The sequence below is a fragment of the Scleropages formosus genome, chromosome 9 (genome assembly GCF_900964775.1).
Source record: "Scleropages formosus chromosome 9, fSclFor1.1, whole genome shotgun sequence".
In the NCBI taxonomy this organism is placed as follows: Eukaryota; Metazoa; Chordata; class Actinopteri; order Osteoglossiformes; family Osteoglossidae; genus Scleropages; species Scleropages formosus.
Window position 1 is genome coordinate 21,790,950 of NC_041814.1, and position 22,782 is coordinate 21,813,731.

At 38.9% G+C, this 22,782-nt stretch overlaps 1 protein-coding gene across 1 annotated transcript in view; it reads left to right on the plus strand.

Moving 5' to 3' along the window:
• Positions 1-21,451, plus strand: part of LOC108935404 (centriolin-like) — a 115,955-nt gene extending 94,504 nt beyond the window's left edge. The window contains exons 26-31 of the mRNA XM_018753978.2: positions 1,876-1,985; positions 5,059-5,133; positions 9,247-9,346; positions 10,382-10,452; positions 16,040-16,142; positions 20,299-21,451. Coding sequence (XP_018609494.2) covers positions 1,876-1,985; positions 5,059-5,133; positions 9,247-9,346; positions 10,382-10,452; positions 16,040-16,142; positions 20,299-20,745 — 906 coding nt within the window. The 3' untranslated portion in view covers positions 20,746-21,451. The remainder of the gene's footprint in view (positions 1-1,875; positions 1,986-5,058; positions 5,134-9,246; positions 9,347-10,381; positions 10,453-16,039; positions 16,143-20,298) is intronic.
• Positions 21,452-22,782: the final 1,331 nt, after the last annotated feature.

The following is a 22,782-nucleotide window of genomic DNA, read 5'->3' on the forward strand; positions in this document are numbered from 1 at the left end:
CAGTTTTTTGCAGTTCAAACATGTGTCAGCATATGGCGTGGTGGTTAAAGCTGCCACCTTGCACACAAAGGACTCTAATCCCACCTCCAGCTGTAGCACCCTTCATACTTGAACTGATACAGTACTGAACTGATACAGTAAAAATTACACAGCTGTATAAGCACTTTAGCTGAAAAGTGTAAGCTAAATTTGTTAATAATAATAATAATAATAATAATAATATACCCCTCTTCTCTGGGTGAAAACATTTCAGCATGACGTACCATGGCTCTGTCTGTTAGGGAAGCGCAATTATGTCTGTTAGTTGTCATGACAATGTCATTTTGTCTTATAATTCCAACTTTCTATAAACATACTCTGCTCACTGTGTTCTAGTTTAATAAATGTGATGAAGCCAGGATACTTTGCCAAAGAACCAAAGTGGAAGCACACATGAAATCATTTGAGAGTCTCATAACTGGTCCAGAAAAGAAAAATCACAAATGAGCTTGAGATGAAGTCACTGTCTTGCTATATGTTTGGAATCTATAATTCCAACAAGTGGTGTCTAGACGTAGTGCGCATGATTGCTGGGCTCAATACAGATGAGTCTTTGTTCAGACTGATTGTTCAGACAGAAATATTAGCACGGCCTATTGAAATAATGAATCACCTCTGCAGCGCTAAGAGATCCTGCTCTCTCTGTTAATATGCAGAACAGATGGCCCTCTGTAGGGCTTGAACATGGGCTGAGGACGCACTCATGATTGGATTTTAATTTGATAGAGAATGGAAGATTTGGAAGAGATATTATTCCTGGTGTCTAATGCAACCTAAAGCGATTCAGCCCCTCAGTGGTCATTTAGGCAGCAAAATATTTTTTTATTTGTTTGTTTGTTTGTTTGTTGCATGTTAATTTTTTGAAGCTCGGTAAGATATTGAAACCATTCTTATCTTACCTGTATCTAATCCACATCACGCTTACGTGCTGCCTCGCATTCAAAGGACCCGAGTTTGAATCCCAGCTACTACTGTAGTACCCATCAGCAAGGTATTTACTCTGAATTACTCCAGAAAATTTACCCAGCTGTATAAATGGGTCAATCATTGTAAGTATCTTTGCGCTGTAAGTCACTTTGGAGAAAAGCATCAGAAGAATAAATAAATAACTGAATGTATGTATTCCATGGTTCATCACAAATGCACGCTGTCCATCCTCACTGCATGTTTGAGACACATTTGTTACACATCAGCTGCTGTCTGCTTGCATTTCAGGTGGTGTCCTGGCTTTGATTAACTTCAGTCCTGAACTTGTAAAGGCCATTTTAGGGGAAACGTTAAATACATGCATGCCTTTCTCCATGGTCACCCTCACCTCCCCCTCCCTGAAAAGTTTCAAGCTGACACCAGTCAGCCAACTGCAGCCTGTGGAGACCTGTTGTATTTTCATGTCCCAGAAAAACAAAAGGAGGATCAAGAAGCCCTTAATGGAACACACCTGACTGGAATTACACCCCATGTGCAAGTGGGAGTCATGTGTATGGTTAGCATAATAAACTGGTAAATCTAAGACATGGGAAAGCTTGGGGCATTCTTGCTAGCATACTGAATCAATTAGTACTGTGCTGAAGGAAAGCCTGGTTGTTTGAAGGCATAGAGAAATGGCTAATTTCTGTTCAAGTGTTAAAGGTTAATATTAGTATACAGTACTGGGAGTTAGGTGGGGAGTTTCTGTAGGCAGCAAGGCAACTAACTTCCTTTCTCCAATGCAAGCTGTAAAGGTGACTTCGATGAAGGAGTCCTCTAAAATAGTAAGAAATTAAAACAGTGCTTATGACAAAAAATATGGAGGTTGAAGGAAGGGTTTCTCATCCTCTGATCTGCCTTCACCCCAAGCTGAAGACAGAGCAGCAGGCTGCAGAAGAGGCCCGTGCTGAAAACGCCCGCCTCCACCTGGACAAGGAGCAGCTTGTTTCCAGCGTGAGCCGATGGATCAAAGAGCAGAAGTAGGCAAAGGCTGCGCTCACCTGAACTTCGACCCCCTCCCCACCCGTCTTTCTCCGACACATATGCACTAACACACAGATTCCATTAATCCTCCATAACCTCTTTAACATTCACCGTGTTTGGTGGCATGGTTCTACAACGAGTTGACACTCTTTACTACAGGACCTGCCATGTCCACTGCATGCTTTCCCTCTACCGTCACGATGGCATGTTCTCTAAATGGAAAAACACATTTCCATTAAACATGTCATCCCACTATGCATTTTGACAAGGCCTTGTTGCAAATGGATGTAATAGATCGGCCTATTTTCAAGCTGGTTGCGATGCATGGAGCCTCGTCTGTTTTATTAAGACGTCTGAGGTAATACTTACATAAGTTGTTTGCTTTTGATGTGTGATACAGTCCTGCACAAATATTCTAGACCACCCACATCTTGTGGTCTAATTGAATGACTTTCACTAGTAAAGTATAAGATTCAGTTTGGCTAATTAAGAAAAAGAAAATGAATAAACCAGAAAGGCATGAGTTCGGGCCATTATGGAGTGTAGTCCCCCTTTACAGTGCATGACTAATTGAAGAAGTTAGACGTTCTTCCACGTTCTCTTAAGAGAGCTTCCAACAAGATGGGCGCTGCTTCATTCCACTTTTCTTCCACTGTTTCTAATTGCAGTGTCTGTTATACTATTAAAAATAAATCTGAGCCCAGTCACTCCTGATTCACAACCAAATCCGTCTTTGAACACTGTTGTTTCTCAGTCAAGTACTGGTTTATCCTCAAGATAATTATCGTGAAGATCTCGGTCTCAATCTGTGCCGCCATTTCTCTGTGAATTCTATTCAGACCGTGTTCAAAGCCGACTTGTAAAGCCTGTATTTATAAACCCTGTGCTACATACTTTATATCTACTGAGAATGGAATATACGGAGGTCCCACAATACTAAAATCCTCTGTTCTTAAGTTGTTTTTCTTCCTCATAATATAATTTAAAGCAAATGAATCTGAATTGGGTTAAGAAAAGTTTTTGCGTCCTCACTTTGCGCCTGAGGCACTTCTCAAACTTTGAAATGAGTTGTGGGTAGTGAAAGGCTCCCTGCCGCACTCGACCGTCGCCTCAGCTGTGAGCCAAGCATTAAAAACACACACGCGCACACACAAAGTTTTTGCACCTGTCTCTCATTTAAATACAAAACAGACAGATTGCGTTTCTCTGTAGCTCAGAGTTTACATTGGTAGCTTTGGGAGCATTTGGCAAGAACTTTACAAATCTCATGCCTGTATTTTGACTAATTTGAATGTCAACAGCTGGACCTCAAGTGAAACCATTAAGCCTGTGAGTTCAGATTTTTTTTTTTCCTCCGGTGAACACATGGACTTTTGGAAATACTTCACATACTTCACTGACTTTTTCATCTGCACATTTTCCCACAGCAGTATATGTGCTTTTCACGTTAATGAATCAAATTAAATACATGTTAAATAAAATATAATTAAATTGAGATAACAAATATAGAGGGATGATATTTTATGTTCATATTTTATGTACATAAAGCTAGGTCCTGTTAATAGTTGTAACTTTTTTCCACATATCAAAACTCACACACACACACACACTTTCTGAACCGCTTGTCCCATACGGGGTCGCGGGGAGCCGGAGCCTAACCCGTCAACTCAGGGCGTAAGGCTGGAGGGGGAGGGGGACACACCCAGGACGGGACGCCAGTCCGTCGCAAGGCACCCCAAGCGGGACTCGAACCCCAGACCCACCAGAGAGCAGGACCCAGTCCAACCCACTGCGCCCATATAAAAACTGGCACTGGAAATTTTAGATAAAGGGAAACAAAGTTTAAAAAATTTGCCTTAATTTTATTTTGTTCTGAAGGAACTGTATAGACTTTCTTTCATGACTTCCTATTTCACTAGGGTGTAAAAGTGAGGTAACACACACAAAATCCATGTCTTACATCACAATATGGGAAAGGCAAAGAACTGACAAAAGAGATACATGGTCTTTGTAAACTGGTAATTGTTTTTTTTTTTTTTTTAAAAAAAAAAAAACCTTCAGTGTTTAAAATACATGCTTTGACATCAATTAGACCCATAATCAAAAAGTTGAAAACCTCAGTAACAGGGTTAATTGGCCAGGAAGAGAATGCCAGTGCAGTTTTTGTCCTGGTATGGTGAAGAACATGATGATTGATACAAACAAGAATCCAAGAGTTTCACAGCTGCAGAGTTTAGTACCATTTTGGGTTCTCATAATCTCCAGATGAACCATTAGATGTTACATCCATGACAATAAGCTCTTTGGGAAGGGTTGCCACAGGGACCTGGGCCAAGTTTTATGATCAGTGACACCAAGGCTGAGCTCTTTGCAATGTGGGCAATTGGTAGATTTTGTTTCAGAAAAAAATCATATCATGAAATGCAGTGTATTACTGGCATGATCTCTAATTGCTAATAGAACATTTTGACCAAAACCCTGGTTGTCAGGAGGCTGTGAATTGGCCACAGGTGGATTTTCCAAAATGTCAATGATCCGAAACACAACTCAGAATCTACAAAGAAATTAAAGAAAATGCTTTATAATGGCTATTTCAGTCCCCAGATGTAAATCCAATTTAAATGTCTGGTCCAAGTTGAAGACGGTTATGATAAGCGTGTCTAGAGGCTCTAGACAGGAATGGTCCAAGAGACCTATCAGTTCTCCAGCCTCATCGAACCACGTAGGAAAGAGCTCAGTGCCAATATTCTTGCCAGGAGAGCTTGTATCAAGTGTTTAAAAAGGAATGCCACAGCAATGAAACATCATTTTTGAATACGGAAATGGAATTTTTCTGGAATTTTAATTTGGAAAATCTTGAATTTTGGTGATTCATTTAAATCATTAGTGAAGAACAACATATTCTACATGTTGAAAATGTAGTATCTCAATGCTGATATTTTATACGTTAAATGTAGCCTTTTTTGTTCTTTTTCATTCAGAATGTCAATCATTTTAAAATGACATCATACAGGCTGATACGTTATTAGCTATTAATTGAACTTTTTTTGCCTTTCTATCAATTATCAGGGTTGCCAGTGAAGGTCTTGCAGGAAAAATTAAGGAGCAAAACAATCTGCTCTCCTTTATAAGTGCAGAAAAAGAGTAAGTAGAACATTTCTTTATGTCTATATATTATATATCTATGCCTTTATGTGTTTTTATGTCTAAATCATGTTCCATTTGTGGTGTCCTTTGGTATAGCGAGTAAAAAAATATATGGTTACAGTCTGAGTACAAACTATAGAGTGGTTGAACATTGTCACTTCCACAGCTGAAGGAGGTAGTTGTATGAGTGTGGTCTCCTTCGTAGTGCTCTTTTAAGAGAGAGTCTGACGAGATGGGCTCTGCTTCGTGTCTTTTGGTTACGTAAGGCCAAGTGGGGAAAAAAGTGGAAGGTTACCTTTCCTCACCTTCGTAACACCTCTGGAGTGTAAACGTTTACATTCTTTCCTCAAAAAAACTCTAACTCAGCAACTTTTGTTGAACCGTTATCCAACGCTAGTTTTGTAACATACTTTACTTTTCTATTTTAAAAAATCAAGGACACAGCAATAAGTATGGAAGGTTAAAACTACATTTTTTTCCAAAAAACATTTAGTTACTGTAAGCTTTTGATCCCACTGTTATCTGGTAACTGTTTCCCTCTGTTAACTGTCATTTTGAAAATGGTTGCAAGATGTGTGCAGAAATGCACGGTTTTATTTGATCGTAGTAATTCATACTTAGATGTAGTAAGCTTGTAGTTTCTGTTTTTAAATAAAATTATTTCTGTTTTATAAAGACTGACCTTTCAGACAATATGTCCTTCCATTTACCAGAGACAGTAAGAAAATAACCCCATGCAGATTTGGCTGAATATGAACTCACTCACACTTCCCCACTTTGCACTTGTGCTTGTTCAATTTGCTAAATGGTGGGCATTAAGTAAGATGATTCCTGTAATGTGTAATTCCAGTAAGTGGTATAAGGGTTACAGGTTTTACAGAGTAAATTATTATGGTGAGAACTCCTGCAGACCTAAACAAATAAGTTGTCTTTAAATAAATAAGGTGTCTCGTCCTATACTTTCTGAATTTATTTACGTCTATATATACGTTTGTACGTTCGCACACGTATTTGTTGTCGAGGTCAACGCTGCAGTTCCGTTCACTCAATTTACCATTGCGTGCGATAGGGGGAAGACCGCACCAGCCCGTCTTCCCTCGCTGCCCTTGTGTTCCTGCTTTCTCGTCCAAGCTCTTCTCCCTTCATGGGTGTTATTTGTACTGCTGTGCATGACGAGGAAGTCCCATGTGCGATAATGTGGGACATAATAGCTTCACGTGGTGCTGATTTGAAACGAGAACTTGTCCGTTCTCTTCACCCTCCCCATTTCCAGTGAGGAGAACTGCTGCTGGCAGAGGCCCAAAATGTAATTGTACCCCTGGGACAGGAGAATGTGCACCGCCTGACAATCATATTGGCTCTCTTAGGCCTCACTAGGAATATCCGTCCTCTGCGTCCTCACTTCCAGTGGCAGGAAAGAGCAATTCACATGCCATGAATATGCATTTTTGAAAGGAAAGCACTTGTCTCCTCTCTCGCTAAGCACTTCTGATCCCAGTGTTTAAGGTTGATAGAGACACCTAGTTAGCATGTAATTACGCACATCCACTGTCTTGGAGTGCTTTGAAATACACATGCTGTATGTGGAAAAGATGTACTAATTAGCCAACCGATGCTTTCTGCTCATATACTGGACTCTTAAAATACAATATGCTGTACTGAAAAAAAAAAAAAAAAAAAGAGGTATGTCCCCTTGTTTATGACGTATGCTGTCTGTCCCCCTTAATCCATTCTTCCCAAAAGAATTGTCGTCAGGCTTTTAGGTTTCATGGTCTCAGGGACCCGACGGGTTGCTTTCAAAAGTTATCCAACCCAGTTCTGTCCGTGCATAAAGCTGACCAGTAAATAGCCCTGCTTTAATGGTTGCCAGTTAACAGTTTAAACAATGATGTACTACATGGCTTCTTTTGGAGAGAAGGGCATTACATCACAGTGCATGTTTGTTAATAATTATGGAAACAAATTCCTGTCAAAATTTCTGGGGGTGGCAAATGGTGTAGTGGTAAGGGCCATTGTCCTTAAGTCGAAGGACCTAGGTTCAAATCCAGCTCATGTGTGGTTTTCTTGATGAGAATGCTTACCCTCAGTTTCCCTAGGACCAGGTTAGTATACAAACCTAATGCTGTATGTTTGGAAAAAAGACTCACATAAATGAATAAGTAATATTCAATAATAAATATGAGTAAGAGTAGCTATGAGACCTTATACCATTTGACAGGGACATTATACATCCTTGTTTGGGTACCATATCTACCTATATACTGTGTTTTGGTTTTCAGCAGAAATGATATGGAGTATATTCCAGATTTTCTTGAAGTAGCTTTGTTTTGCTGGTTTTTCTGGCTGTACATTCCTGGAGAAAATCAGTTGTTTTAAATGCGTAAATTCTGCACACCCAATGAAAAAAATCTGCCCTTGGTTTCCATAGTTTAATGACACAAAATTTCAAAACTAAACAAACTCCACCACTCGGAAAAATACGGAGCAGTCATTATGTCTCACAGTATGGTAACAGAGTAACACGACTTCAAACTTTAATGGCATATGAAGCTCTCCCCATGTTAACATGAGAGTTGAGATAAATCATTAATGATTGACTTGTTCGCGACAAACGACTAGTGCGATTTAGTCAGAGTAAAACAGAGCTGCAGTCACAGTCGTGCCTGCAAAATAGGTCACATTCATCCTGTAGGATAGAGCGCCTCTAATCACTCAGTAACAAAGACCTTTAATTCGACACTCCGGATCAACACGGCCGAGAATGACAAGCGGAGCCTTCGGCTGGTGCGTTTGAGCGCGCAAGCGAGTAGCGACAGGTCCCGAGCACGCGCGTCGCCAGGCATGATCAAAGGGGCTCTCCGGGGCCCCTCCATCAGCAGGCGTGTCCCCCTGCCTCGCCAGCAACGCCCAAGCCCAGCGCAGGCCTCCGTCATCATGCTGAGCTTGTCACAGCACTCTCGGGCTGCCCGCCCTGATTGGGGTAATATCCCGTGCGTCGGGCGCTAGTGATGTTTTATTAAAAGTGTCAAGGTTTGGCAGAGCCATTGCGGCTCTCTGGGAACAGGCATGGCAGCGGGCACCATCGCCATTAGTCGAGCCGACTAATGCCATGCTGTCGCGTCACGTCTTCAGCAAAAATTAAATGAAGTGTTTGCCTCGTGCCTCAGTGAATTGCTTCTGTTATGTGCAGCTTGAAAGTTTAACAGTGAATTGATCATTTAGTCTTAAGTATGTATTTGTACCCCTTCTGCTGCCCCTTTGGAAATAGACAGTTTATTTTATTCTGTTCGGAAGTCAAAAAGAAATGTCGTGTCTTGAAACAGAATTATTTCTGATTTATTAGGAAAGGTAGCCAGTGGTATCGCTATCTCTTGTACTGAAAATTATTGGAAACTTTTGGTGTCGCGTAAGCGTTAGAGTATATGAGGATCAATTGTATGTATATTTACCTTTCATCCAGTTTTTGTTGCTTTGCTTTTGAACAAAGTTAAAAAATATAATTTAGAAATTAAAAAAGCATCAACATACTATATGTTTTTCTGTATGGTGTCGTATGGTTATAATCACGTACGTCCAGAAGTTTCTTTTTTTTTTTTTTTTTAAAAAAGTGCTTTGAGTTATTCTAGAAGTAGGTGGGAAATAAGAAAATCCCCAGAACCACGAGTCTGTCTGTTAGAAATCAGTTAGGAATGTAATAATTACACCATTATTTCCATTAATTTCTTTCTTGTACATGTTTCTATTTAACATTTTATTTCTATTATTGTAATTGTTTTCCTTGTAGCATGTACAATTGTCAGTAATGCTGCTGTCCTGCAGTTGTGATAGTAAATATTAATTCACATAATGAATAATGAATATATTTGCTGAAGCATAAGTGTTTGTTTTGTTGTGTTCAGTAGAAGCTAAAATAGTAAATAAAATAAATAAAAAAAGACAGCCGACCCTTGTTGGTGTCCATAAAATGCAAAGCCTTTAGTACTGTATGACATCGCCGTACTTGTGATGGGGATCTGGATTTGGCAGTCATTAACCATCACATAGTATCATTTCCTTTAAATGACATCATTAAAATTCTATAGTGGTAAGGTTTTATATCTTCTCTTCTAGCCATTTCCAGGAAACTAAAGATGCGATGGAGGTGGAACTTAAGAAGCTGAGGGCCATGAGTAATGAAAAGGAAAAGGAGATAGAACATTTAAAGGCACAGGCGAGTGAATCGGACTGAAGAAGCCGTTCTTATTATTTCCATTTACATTTGCTTTGGTTAATGGTGCATGTGAAGATATGAAAACGTATAGGTTCTACACTGTGTGACGAAAATATGTAATTCTGAAGTTCTGTGTTAAACTAAAATTTCAACACCCCCTCCCACTGGCTTCTACTTGTAGATTGTACTATGTGTTACTTTAATCCCCAAGTTTGAGAGGTTGAGAGAATCCCCCTGTATTTTGATTTAATTTCCATCATCATCTGTCATTCAAGGCTCCCAAAATATTCTTGCTGCTTTTCATAGTGATTCCCTAGGTATGCCTCTGCTAACACAATACACTTCCCCCCTTCAGTAGTGAATTTCTGAGATTGGCGAGTGAATGAATAGCCTTACTGGCATAGCCTCTGGACAGATTTTAAATGAGTATCCTGGAAAAAATAATAAAAAAACAAGTTTTTTTGAGATGGATATAACATATCCATAAATTCTAGGTAGAATTTCAATTGTCCATCAGACAGTAATTTTATGAGCATTTTTTTTTTTTTTTTTTAACCAGCAGTCTTAAAAACAACTGTCTAATGTTCACAGACTGTTCCAGGTCAAACTGACCCTTAAGACATCATTTTTGCATATTTCTAGTGTCATATGCAGAAAACAACCGAAACATCACGTAATGTCATGGTTGTAAAAAATATATTGTGTATCTGTGAAGTTTGATGCTATGTGTCTTATATTTATATTATGTAGAGTAAATTATCGAAGGCACTCTAATATTGTGAGATGTAAAAAGAAGTGCTCGTTTTTATTCTAATTGTGCCATAAGTACACCGATCAGGGTGGAATGAGTCTGGAGATTTAAGGACATACTGGAGTGCAGCACATCTCTCCTCATGGTCATCTTTCATGCTGTGATGACTAGCACTCTCACAGTGGGTTTAGTCAAGAGAATTCATGAGGTTTGTACTGCACTTCATCACTGTTAATGTACTGAGAGTTAATGAACTTCTGTACACCCCCCTCGGTCCTGCTCAGATGATCCGCGATCTCTCTACTAATCACCAAGTACTTCTTAATCAGCTCAGAGGGGGCCTCAAGGTGGACAAGTAAGTAGTGTTTTATACTATTTCTGAGTGATCGCTGTGTCCAAGGCTGAAATGCTTACTGAGTGGACTCGACAAAGATGTGCGCTGCATTCTCTCTGTGTTTTTGTCTATCTAAGCATGTCTGTCTTTCTTACTGTGAAGTATTAAATGTGCACTCATGTACAGTCATTGGTCAGGGGTCATCACACCCCTATCTGTAATCAACAAGACTGCCTTTATACAGGTGAAAATATTCTTAGAAATTATAATAGAAAAATATTATAAAATGTATAAATATATTTTTGTAAATATACATTTATATAAAGAGATATATTAAAAAAATGAACTCGTGTCCCATCTGGGTCCCATCCAATACTTGCGGAATAAGCTGCGGATCCCCATGACACCGGTCAGGACAAGCGGTGTAATTTATTTTCTTCAGAGATGTATGATGACGTTAAAACCTAGATCACCAAAAACACAAAATATGTGACATAGTTCCCTTTGGACCTGTAACAAAAGTTCTGTAAATGACAAATGAGTAATTGGCAGCAAGTGTGAAACTAAAAATGGTAATCAATTATTCCTGGCAGAGTCTTGCTTAGCTACTCTTTAGCAAAGTTCTTAACTTTGGGGGCAGCTGGTATTGCAGAAGGGTGCAGGTTCAAATGCCTGCTCTTTCTGTAGTACCCTTAAGCAAGGTGCTTACCCTAAACTGATACAGTAAAAATTAGCCAGTTGCATAAATGGGAAAAAATTCAAAGGAGCTTAGTGTACAATCAGACTTCGCTAGTTGCTTTGGAGAAAAGTTTCTGATAATCCAAATCAAAATAATAAACTGAAAAGCCTCAGTAAATGTCTGTATGGAAAAGCAGGTAACTCAAGCTGTTTTATATTATGACAAGGGGGTGTTAGATGCGTTGGTTATAACATCTTCAGAGAAAAACAAAATAAATGTCCCACTGGTCAAGATGCTGTGCTAAACTAAGTAAGCAAAACTCCACTGTAAAATGACAGTTCTTTATCATTTGGTTCAGTCTGATGGCTGTTTTAGTCCTACTTGGTTAATGGAAACACTACAAAATTATTCAGGAACTTGCCTTTTTTCAAAAGCACTTGAGGTCCAGGCTACTGCTGTAAATAAAAATAAATAAATAAAACAATGGTAAATGGTTTTGACAGTAAAACGAGAAGGTTAGCTACCCTTGAGTCGGACTTAACATCGTAAGAGATAAATAATGCAAGCTTTGCATCGCGGAATAATGAAACCACTAACTAATGCATCCAGCCACTGTCAGACAATATTTATCAGTGATCTACTAGTCCCATTGAGAGGATAAAACATTAAAGGGTGACCGTAACTGATGAACACCTGCCTCCAGCGCTGACCCATCCAGTCCGTGCGCCTCATTAGTGCCCCCTTTACTGCCTGTGTGTCCTTAATGAAATACCAGCTCTTGTTTCCATGCACATCTCATTTGTTGTTTCCTATTGGCTTCATACACAGTTTACAGCTGTCACTCATTTTAATGACCACATTAAAACATGACAGTAAGATGAATGGCTTCTTTTGTATATTTTAGTAATTGAAAAGAGCTATATATATAATGTTAAATGGTTTTAATAAAATTGATATAATAATGTGAATTCTGAATTGAGATAAGGGTGTTCAATCAAGACCCTTCCCTTTGTTTGTTTCTTATCTGGATCTGCTATTCTGAATTTATGGCTTCATAGTTTCTGTTATTTTTTTTTTCCTCCCCTTTTCCCATTTAAGATCACTTTTATAACCTGAGCTGCATTCGGCAGCATATATTAATATTACATATTACAGAGAGATAAAATCATATTATTTGAATGCAAATCAGCCTTTAGGAAGATAACTTTTACATCAATGTTATATGATCATGGAATGAGGAGGAGTGTCTCCTCCAGCGCAGGACTGACTGAACAGTGTGTTCTCTGAATTTTTGCTTCCCGTTTCTCGAATTCACTGTATCGTTACAAATGCAGAGGCACATTTTATATAATCTGCAATACCTTTCACTTCTGTTTTACTAAAGCACATTTTTGCATTGTCCACAATGATGTGCTTAATGAAATTAATGCTATATTTGAATATATATTTAATGCTGATGTCAGTTTCAGAGGCTGCCCTTTTTTAATTTTAAACAAATGTATAATTTTTGCCTTTTGAAATGCTTAAATATTAAACCCAGCGTTTTGAAAGATTATTGGAAATCAGATTTTTCACTTATTTATAGGTTAGAAATAAATTAGTGTTAATTTTTAATACAAGTAATTGGACACTTTAGTGAATTCTTTGAGGTTCTGCACTTTAGAAACCTTTCATTTGTTTCACTTCTTGGGGCCTAAATATTTCCAGACACTAGCAACGCATCCAGTAGGAAGAATGATAGACGGAAATGAGACTAGTGTCTCCAAGCATCTTCCTAAGACAAAGGGGCCAACTGAGCCCAGTTTCAAGGGACCCCTCTTTCTCTCTCTCTCTCTCTCTCTCTCTCTCTCTCTCTCTCTCTCTCTCTCTCTCTCTCTTTCTCTCTCTCTCTCTCTCTCTCTCTCTCTCTCTCTCTCTCACATTCTCTCCCCTCTTTTCACCACACTGCCTACAACAAGCTGTCTGGATGCTCCAAGTGACGGAGAAAACTGCACTGTAATTATGTCTTCTTAATTAGCCAAGAAGCAGTGATTAGAGCTGTGAGTTTAGCTGCCACTGTGGTGCCAACAGCACTCCACTGTTGTCTGACTCACAGTGCCGCTCAGATTTATTTTAGGGCATTGTAGGATATTCCAGTTCTGTGAACTTCAGAAGTACTTTCATTAAAACATTTAATAATTTATTGTTCAGTATATTAATTTTGAATAAATGCCTTACTGTTTTATCATTGCAACACAGTGGCCAGTGTAAAGGCATTTCTTGAGAATAACTTTTATCACATTATAAACTCTTGGGTTTAATTTAAATAAAAAAAGTAAACAAACAGCCAGATTAATATAAACTAGTTTATTTGTAAAATTGTATAAATATTGCATATGTAATGCTACTGAACACATATATATGTAAATTATGATATATAGTTATAATTATTTATATTTATGTATATGTTATATTCTTAAAAAATATTGCATAATGAGGATTAATAGTATGAAAGCATTGTTTCCATGCAAAGGAAAGAGGACAACAGTTATTTGGCTCTCAGAATATTTAGCAATCCTTGTACAATTTAATTACAGCTATAATAGCCATTATACTTAGTATTTCCCTGTTTAGTTTGCCATCAAAGCATCTTTGGAATTAGTTAATGTGCAGTTTGGGTTTTATTATACCGAAGTTCTTGTTTTCTTTTTAAACAAAACAAATGTGGCACAGTTTTGAAAAATAAAAAATTTTGCCAACAAAGAGATGTAGCAGACTGTACTCCACTGTTCTCCCGGCTAGCTGAAAATGTAAATTGAGTCAAGGGGATTTTCTATTTTCTTTTCATCAGACTTTTTTTTCTTTCTAGGAATGTTAAATTGTTGTTAATGAAAACTGAACTTCCAGAATTATTTACATTGACGTCTGGTAATTGTTTAGAAGGATCCCTTTTTCTATTTAACTCAAATTTTCATATTTATTGAAATGAATGGGTCAAATGAGAGCTGTAAAGACTTTGGGGAAATTCATTCCCATGACTTGTCATACAAAATCTTTTGTTTTAAATTGAAATCTTAATAATGGGTTTGTGCCATCTTTGTTTCTTTGTTTTAAGTGGTTACTAATAGGGAAGAAAGTTTGTGTGGGGGAATGGGATTCATTAGGCTGGGAATGAATATGCAACTCAAGCATGATTGAGTCCTTTCCATCCATGCTTTTTATGATCACTTAAAACAGCAGAGTTCCTTTTTTCTTCAAGAAAATTAAAATTAGAAGTACTTTAATAAACAGTGCAGGCCTCGGCTGATGATGCAGATTGTACAGTAACAAAGTGTTTACTGCAGAAGTTGCATGCAGTGCATTCTCTCTAACTGATCATTAAAGCTTAAAGTAGTCTACTTCAGATTCTTAAAGTACAACCTCTAGATTGTGTGTTCTTGTTATTAGTAGTATTATTAGTAGTTGTTTTAGGATTTGTTCATTAAATGTACTTTATTTCTGCATTATTACAGAGCTTTCATTTAAAGTGATTTTATGAAATGGACAGTAAAATAAAAGTTATATTTGTGTTCTCTTGTTTGTTTTGCTGATCATTTAAATGCTCCCATTAGCTAAATGTTAACGTACCGAATTGTGGAACCTTATGCTATAATTGAACATAGGTCTGTTGTTTTAGTTTTATGATTCTTTTGTTTCACTTTTTTACAAAAAGGATTTTGTGATACTGGCTCAGTATAGTAGGTAGTTAGATGATTAATTTCACTCATGACTCAGATGAACTTCTGGTAGCTAACTTTCTAACAAATTCATGGCTTTGTGCCATTTGTTCCTATGACAGTGACCTTTTCTTGTTTCTTATTCGTTGGGTTTTGCTTTATACCCTCATTTATACCTTTGTTTATGCAAGTTCATATAAATTTAACTTCTAAAATATAAGATTAAATTTGAGCATTTACTTGCTATTCAATACACGATTCGATTTTGAAAAACCACACCACAGTGATCCTACACCTTAAAATAAAGCCATAATAATTACAAAACTGTCAAAAGTTCCCTCTTGAAATACTCGATGCCTCACAGGGCTCTTTGTCCACCAGGCTGTTTGTCTGTCTGTCCACCACAGCTGGACTGCTGTAAAACATGGTACATACTTCACTAGTTCTGTCACTTCACATTCCTAGCACACATGAATTCTTTCTGAAGTAATATCTCAGAGGGGGTGCGGTGGCACAGTGGGTTGGACCGGGTCCTGCTCTCCAGTGGGTCTGGGGTTCGAGTCCCGCTTGGGGTGCCTTGCGACGGACTGGCGTCCCGTCCTGGGTGTGTCCCCTCCCCCTCCGGCCTTACGCCCTGTGTTGCCGGGTAGGCTCCGGTTCCCCGCGACCCCTTATGGGACAAGCGGTTCAGAAAGTGTGTGTGTGTGTGTGTGTGTGTGTGTGTAATATCTCAGATTTTTTGCACAAAAATAAGTCCACTAAATGTTCCTAATATTACTAGAATGTTCATTGACGGAAAAAAAAAAGAACTCCCTCTGTCCGTTCCTTGATTTTTCAAATTATAGCTAAAGAGTCTTGTTCTCACCATGTTCTAACAGAAGATAAATTTTACCTATTTGTGACAGATGGTAACAAAGTATCTTTCACATGGTGTTTACCAAAAATAAGAAAACACGTAAAAATGGACTAAAGAACGAGTTGAGGTTAGTTATGTCCTGATGCATAACTAAAGAATTGAAAGATGGTTTATATTGTCTTTCATATCACTACATTAGTTTAAAATGCGTGTGTTATGTTATATGTGCTTAATTGGGGCTGGGTTCCACTCAGTGTTTCCCAGCATTTTCATCTAGTTCTTAATGTCTGTATTTTAAAATATTTGGTTGTGAACTGTTGTTTTTTTTGCCCCTTCTGCTGAATGTGAAATGTTTACTGTGTGTTTCTGTCTGTCGAGAACCGAGAAGGTGAACCAGATATCCCAGACCCTGTGCAAAGTGGAGGATATGTGGTCCAGGTTGAAGGCCAACATGGAATTCATTGATCTCCTGAACCAGCAGGTAAAAGCAAAGCACGAATGTTCTTACCTGGAAAGTTTAGAATAATGGTGAAGATGTCCCTCAATTTCAAAGTTAAAATAGGTACCGAAGTAGTTTCTTATTTCCCTCTCTCAAAAAATTCAAACGGGAGAAGTGTACTCGTGGAGCATTGCCAGTAATTACTTGACAGCTCTGGGAAATGGTGCACCTGTAACCAGTGTATCTTCAAGTCTTTGAAAGTGTTTATTGCAGTTCTGTTGAATGCCTTACGGACTAGTGGTAAACAAATCCTCCCACTGTTTTGCTTTCCATATCAATATTGTGACTTTGAAACATATCACTCAGGCCCTAAACAGTGTGGTCTGTACTGTGTATGAGGTTGGAAAACAAAAAGCCAAGTGCCGCTAAAATGTAAAACTTTGAGCAAATGTCACTGAGTCGTATTAGCATTAAAAAAAATGGAAGGGAGCGATTCCAGCTCAGTTTTTTTAAAATGTTTTTTATTTATTTATTTATTTATTTATTTATTTATTTATTTGGCAAAGCTTTCATGATTACTAACCTTCTTTCATTAAGCAGAAAATTCCCCAATATCCTGAATTCTCATTTAGCTCTTCGCCCACATTTCAGAAGCCTTTATCCGCGGAAAACAGTGAAATGGTATGGCAACAGCGACTGATCTTTGAGTGAAACCTCAAAAGCACAAAAGTGTTATAAAACGCAGAGCAGGAAGTCATTACGCTGTTGAGGGAACAAGCAAGTGAGACTTGTGAAATATTCTCATTATAGGTCATCCTGGTAATTACCTGACACCTACAGACGGAGTCACTTCTTAATCAAACGTATGAATCATTACTGATATTGATTCAGACTAAGATGTTTGAAATAATGACTCCACTAACTCAAGCAAAAAATTTCAAGGTAATTTCAGCAACTGCGGTGCTGATGTTTCAGTCTAAATAATAATGGAATGTCTCACTTCATTCCGGTGTAATGGTAAGAAAATGAGCGTGGCAGCTGAGGCTAAATTGCCCCTGTCTAATCTGCATAGATTGGTGCTCCGGAATGGAGCCGAATAGGATTTGATTTCTAATTTCTATGCCTGCAGTTCATAATGGAGTAATTGATGTTCAAGTATGAATGAAATGAGATGGCGTGAATTCACTATTTCAGATGTAGTTAGGGAGGGGAAAAAAAGCTCTTTATTTGATACTGCTGTTGTACCTTACATGAGAGGAGATGCTTTTTATTGGGTTATACTGATTTCTCACTTTTGTCTTGCTGCAGTTTTTTTGAACTTGGAGAACTCTGGAGGTCAAAAGAGAGTATAAAGGGCCACAGGTGGCTTATTGGTTATAACTGCCACTTTGCAATCAAAATACCCAGGTCTGAATCCCACCGCCTACAGTAGTACTCTTGGATTAAGATACTTAACCTGAAATGCGGCAGTAAAAAATTTACTCTGCTGTGTAGATGGTTTTACCATTGTAGATTAGTGTACATGCCTAACAGTGTAAGTGACTTCGGTGGGAAAAATAGCAATAGTGGTTGGGACAAGTGACAGAAGCATATGAAATGACTGTTTTCCCTGTTTATGCTGCTATATCAAGAATAAACTTACATGTGCAGTAATAAGAACAAATTTTAAAGACCATGTATTGCAATCCTCATGAAACTCTTATTTTAGCAATGATAGACTAAAGCATGAAGGATATTTCAGTGTACTGGAAGTTGTGAATTCTCAGTCGTTAAATTGAAAAGGCATTTTAAAAGACTTATTTGTTGATGTTGATCCTTCTTCTGATGTCGGAAATTTGAACGTCCCATAGAATGCAACTGAAACAGAAACACTGGCTAAACAGATTCCAAACAATTGACAGCTATTTTGGAAAAAATACAAATGCACGATTTGGAGATCCGTTTTGTCAGGTTTGTAGGACTGAACTGGAATTAAGCTTGGGTGTCCAGGCATAGACTCACTGATATATTCCTTTACTGTGCATGTCACTGCAGCACCATGGGAAGTGGTTTTGACCAGGGAGAGACATGATCTGTGATCAGTGCCCGATGATGAATGACAGTGATCGCTGCAGTTATCAGGCAGGGGCCCAGCATGCACCGCGGTACAGCAGGAACACCGGCTGCTCCTCACAGCACTGTACTGCGCTGCACTTATCAGCTTAGTGCTCGGGCTCCTCCCAGACACATCTGTCTACAAAATCATTTTTCAGCTGCAGCCTCATAAAATGGTTGTTTTCCTGTTCATTATTTAGGCTGACAAAGGAGGGCCTGGAATTTCTTTTTTGCTTGAGACCTTGGTTTGTAGGACCTACTCGTGAACTTAAATGTGTTTTTCTTCAACGCTTTTTGTCAAGGCCATGGCTCCTAAAGCCTCCGCGCATCCCAGGGTGAGCCGAATGTTCGTTGATTTTATCGTCATCGTTCACCATTCCACCTTCCCGCGACTGCCAGCCACCCTAGGCTGCTGAGACACACCTGTTTAGGCCTGTTTGCTGGACATGTGTCTACCTCTTTATCATTGAGGTGTAATTAGGACAACAGTTACAGAAACAGAAGCATGGATCCTAACTGACTTTGATTTAAAAAAAAAAAAAAATCAGCTAGAGTTTTGGGTACATATTGCTTTTTCCTATTGTTAAAAATACAGAAGTGGCTCGGTGACCTCGGATTTTCTTATACTCCTGATTTGCCCATTTTTTTCCCTGACTTTGTAGAACCCACAAAGTAGTTCTTAAATATAATTATGATACGAAAAAATGTTTTCCCTGTTTCCCTGGTAAATCTTTTTTTTTCTTTTCTTTGTTTTTATGACCCGTACAGTCGGTCTGAAATCTAATTCTGTGGCATTTTCCAACTCTTGACTCTCTGTGTGTTTTAATCTGTTTTGTTACATGGCTAAATTCTGAAAATTGTTTCACTCAGAGTCTTTAATGTTTCAGTGAGGTTGATTTCTTCTGAAAATTATGCTGTTTGCATTAAACATTTGCAGAACAAATTAAATGTGAAAGGCACACCTCATATAGCCATATTTACACTGTAACCATTTATTATTTCTCTCATCTTATGATAGGCGCCAGTTAATACCTCCGAAACATCACAGACATTTCTTTCCTATGTGTTTATGTTTTGTACGTGAACCAGGGTCATACTATACATGAGCCTGTCCCCTCTGCATCCTCTACTTGTCTCTGAGTGACCTTTCACTGCGTCACTCACTGAAAAATCACTTCTCAGCCACACCTGGCAACAGTGAGCTTACCTTCATACCATACTGCTTTAAAACATTGTATTTGACACCTACTATTGGTGCAGCGGGTAGCTCTGACACCTCACAGCTCCTGGACTGTTTGGTCGTGGGTTCGAATCCAGCTCACTCTGGATGGAATTAGCATATTCTCCTCATGTTCCTGATGGTTTCCTCACACAGTCCAAATGTGTGTTTAAGATGAACAAGTGACTGTAAATTGCCCACATTGTGTCACTGTATGTGTGTGTGTGTGTGTGTGTGTGTGTGTTAATTGTTCTGCTGATGGATAGATAATACATAGCTTAGTGTACTGCAGTTTGTATTTTAAGTAACCTTTGACAAAGTTGCCAGGTAAATATGGAATGATGACAATAATATGATAATAATCATTGTAATCATAATTAGTGTTTTTTTTTTTTTTAACCACTGCAGTGATTTAGAAAATATAAACAAGGCATTAGTGAAAAAGCAGTGTATGACATTCCAGTTAGGATAGAGATTTTTTGATTGATTACATGTTTGTGGGGAACAGACTGGTGCTTCTTAGTGCTGTGTTAGTTTGTGTGCCGTGTAACACCTGGAAACAAGGTTTGAAAAGAGTCTGCTGATGTCTGCTTGTTAATGAGTTTACAAGTTCAGCTCAGCCTTAACCCCTCTGAGTGTTTCCTTTTTTCTTTTTTTTTTTTAATCAGTGCAATGTAATGCAGTGTCATGTAAGTGTTGCCTCCAAGTAACCTGCGGAGCTGTGTTTGAGTAACAGTGAGCTCTTCCATCTAAAGGTTGACTGGCCTCCTGCGGAGCCTGTCTGTAAACAACTCAATTAATGAAAACCTGCTACGTTTCCATAAGTGATATTTGTAACCCGCTGCTGCTTTTCCTCTGTTTGTTTTTCCCCCTCTTTTCTTCCAGCTGAGCGCTCTAAGCAGGGAGAATGTAAATCAGAGGGAAGAACTGGAGGTAGAGCGAGCTCACCGCACACGACTGGAGCTGATGTTGCAGAGTGCCGGTCAGGGTTCCCTCTCTCCCAGGGCTCCTCCGGAGAGGCCTCTTCCCTGCCGGTCCCAGCCCCCCCTCGCAGAGGTCGACTTTCCCGACCTGGCCGCCGTTTCCCATTTACGGCACGCACCTCAGTGCGGGCCTATCGGGGCCTCCAAGCAGGAACAGGCAGCCGCCTTAACGAGAATGGATCTGGAGCCGGCGCGGATGAAACACACGTTGGAGAAGTCCTTCTGGGTCCAGCGAGTTGGAGAGCTCTCCTCGCAGCTCCCGGAAAGCACACAGCACAGGTCGGGGAAGATGGGAGAGCTGGCAGGCGAAATGGAGCAGATGCAACGCGGTGCTTCCTCAGACAAGTGACCCTGTCATGGTCTCAAAGAAGTACGCTGCTGGGAAACCGCTGTAGAGTGAAAATCAGAAAAGCCGTGTCCTGTGTTGCCTTTATAAGTCTTTGCTCCTTCATCAGTAACCACAGTCTTTTAAGAGTACTTGTAGTTGTGTTCGCCAAATTTACTGAACTAAAGAATTGCTACATATTACTCAGTTTAAAGGGCATTCAGGAAATATTTTTCTTTTTTTTTTTAACTAAGGGATATGCCATTCTAGACTTCTCTATGTGGGCGTGTCCTCGCGTTTGCCTCTATGTTCACACATCCCATCTTACCTGGTGCGTTCTGATCCATTGTTTAACATTTCCAGAAAGGAGTATCCTGCAGTTCTGTGTTTGGTTGCTGTGAGTAAGTGACATGTATATTTGTCTACGGTGTAATGGCACACAGTGCCTGAGGGCGCAGAGTGTTTTCAGGAAATGAGTTCTCATCCCTGTCCACCGATTCTGCCCATTCATGAATAAGTGAGGAAATGAATGGCTCTCTGCGTTTGTCGTGCATGCTGATAAAGCATTGCTGTGTCTCCTTTATTTGTATCGTCTTATTACACTCTCACTTTTATCACCTCACTTACTGTAAACCTGTGATTCACCTCCTTGTTTTGACCCTCCAATTAATTAATACCCTTAATGGTAGCTGTGTTCAGGAAAGAATGTCCCATTTTTTCACTCCTTCAATGATTTGCATGCTCATTTTTGACAAATTTCAGTGTCTGACATTTTCTAAGAAGGCATGCTAAAGGAAAATTCATTTGTGTCAGAAGAGCATCTGCTGTACGTAATTGTAAGAACTTTTTTGTCTGAATGTTCAGCGTTTGTTTGAATTTCTGTGGTTTATGTTAAATATTGTAATTACTTGCTCTTCACTCATTTCAACATACATTATGGCAGATGGGTCCTGTAATTGGAAAGGCTTTTTTTGACTACTTTGTTTATGCAGCTTGAAAATGAGGATCTCTACACTGTTACTTTTCAAAAGTCCTGTGACATGTATCAATGACTTCATTCATAACTTTATTAGAGTGTTGTAATTTCCCTGCACCCAACATTATGTCAAAGTTCAAGCAATAAACAAGACAAACCAAACGTAATGAAACCCTGCTTCAACCAGCCCTAAAAACATTTCCTTTGCCATGAAGCCCCAGTTTATTTTCTGGTTAACTCCTCCGTTTTACATTACCCAATAGAGTATTGTCTTTTTCAACAGCATAAAGTCTTTTTTCAGAAGGCACATATACACACATCATTGTAGACGGAGAAGACAAGACTAGCGACTGCACAACGAGACCTTAAAGTAGCCTCTTTGAAATGCCTCTTCTCTTTGGGAAGAGGGTCCATTTTACTGTGTTAATGAGAGACTGTTAGTAAATCCTGAAGCTTGAACATGCCATTCTCTGTTATCCCCGAGATGTAAAACAACATTAAGGAGCTGACATTTTTTTTTCCTTGGGATTATATATTTTAATGAGGAGAGGCAAGGCTTGTTAGCTGTATTAGCCATTTGCACTGTCGCAGCTAAAAAAAATATATATATATATATATTTTATAATACTTTTATATATATATACACACACACACACACTCATAGGCTTGCACATACAATGAGCAGTCATTAAAATCCACTGGCTTTAAGGCTTACTGCTCAAACCAAAAGCACAGTGAGCAGAGAGTCCCTTGGAAACAATCATGAAAATGATCATTTGTTGTTCTTGAGAGCTGGGTGAGGTTTAGGGAGGTTAAGTCTGCTTTTTGATGTGTTTTAAACTCATTTTAGCTCAGCCAGCGGATTAATGTGGAATCCCCTCCCAAACACGAGTTCTAATTTTTGAAGCAGCCAGCATTTCTTATACAAAGAAAAACCAGTGTTGGGATTTTTGCTCGTCCTCAACTTCCTGGAGTAATTTTACTTAATGAACGTGTGGGTTTTCGTGTGTGTGGTCTCCTGGAAAACATTAGTACAGTTTAAAAAGTGCAGTTTCAGTACTTTTGTCTCATCCAAAATTAGCATT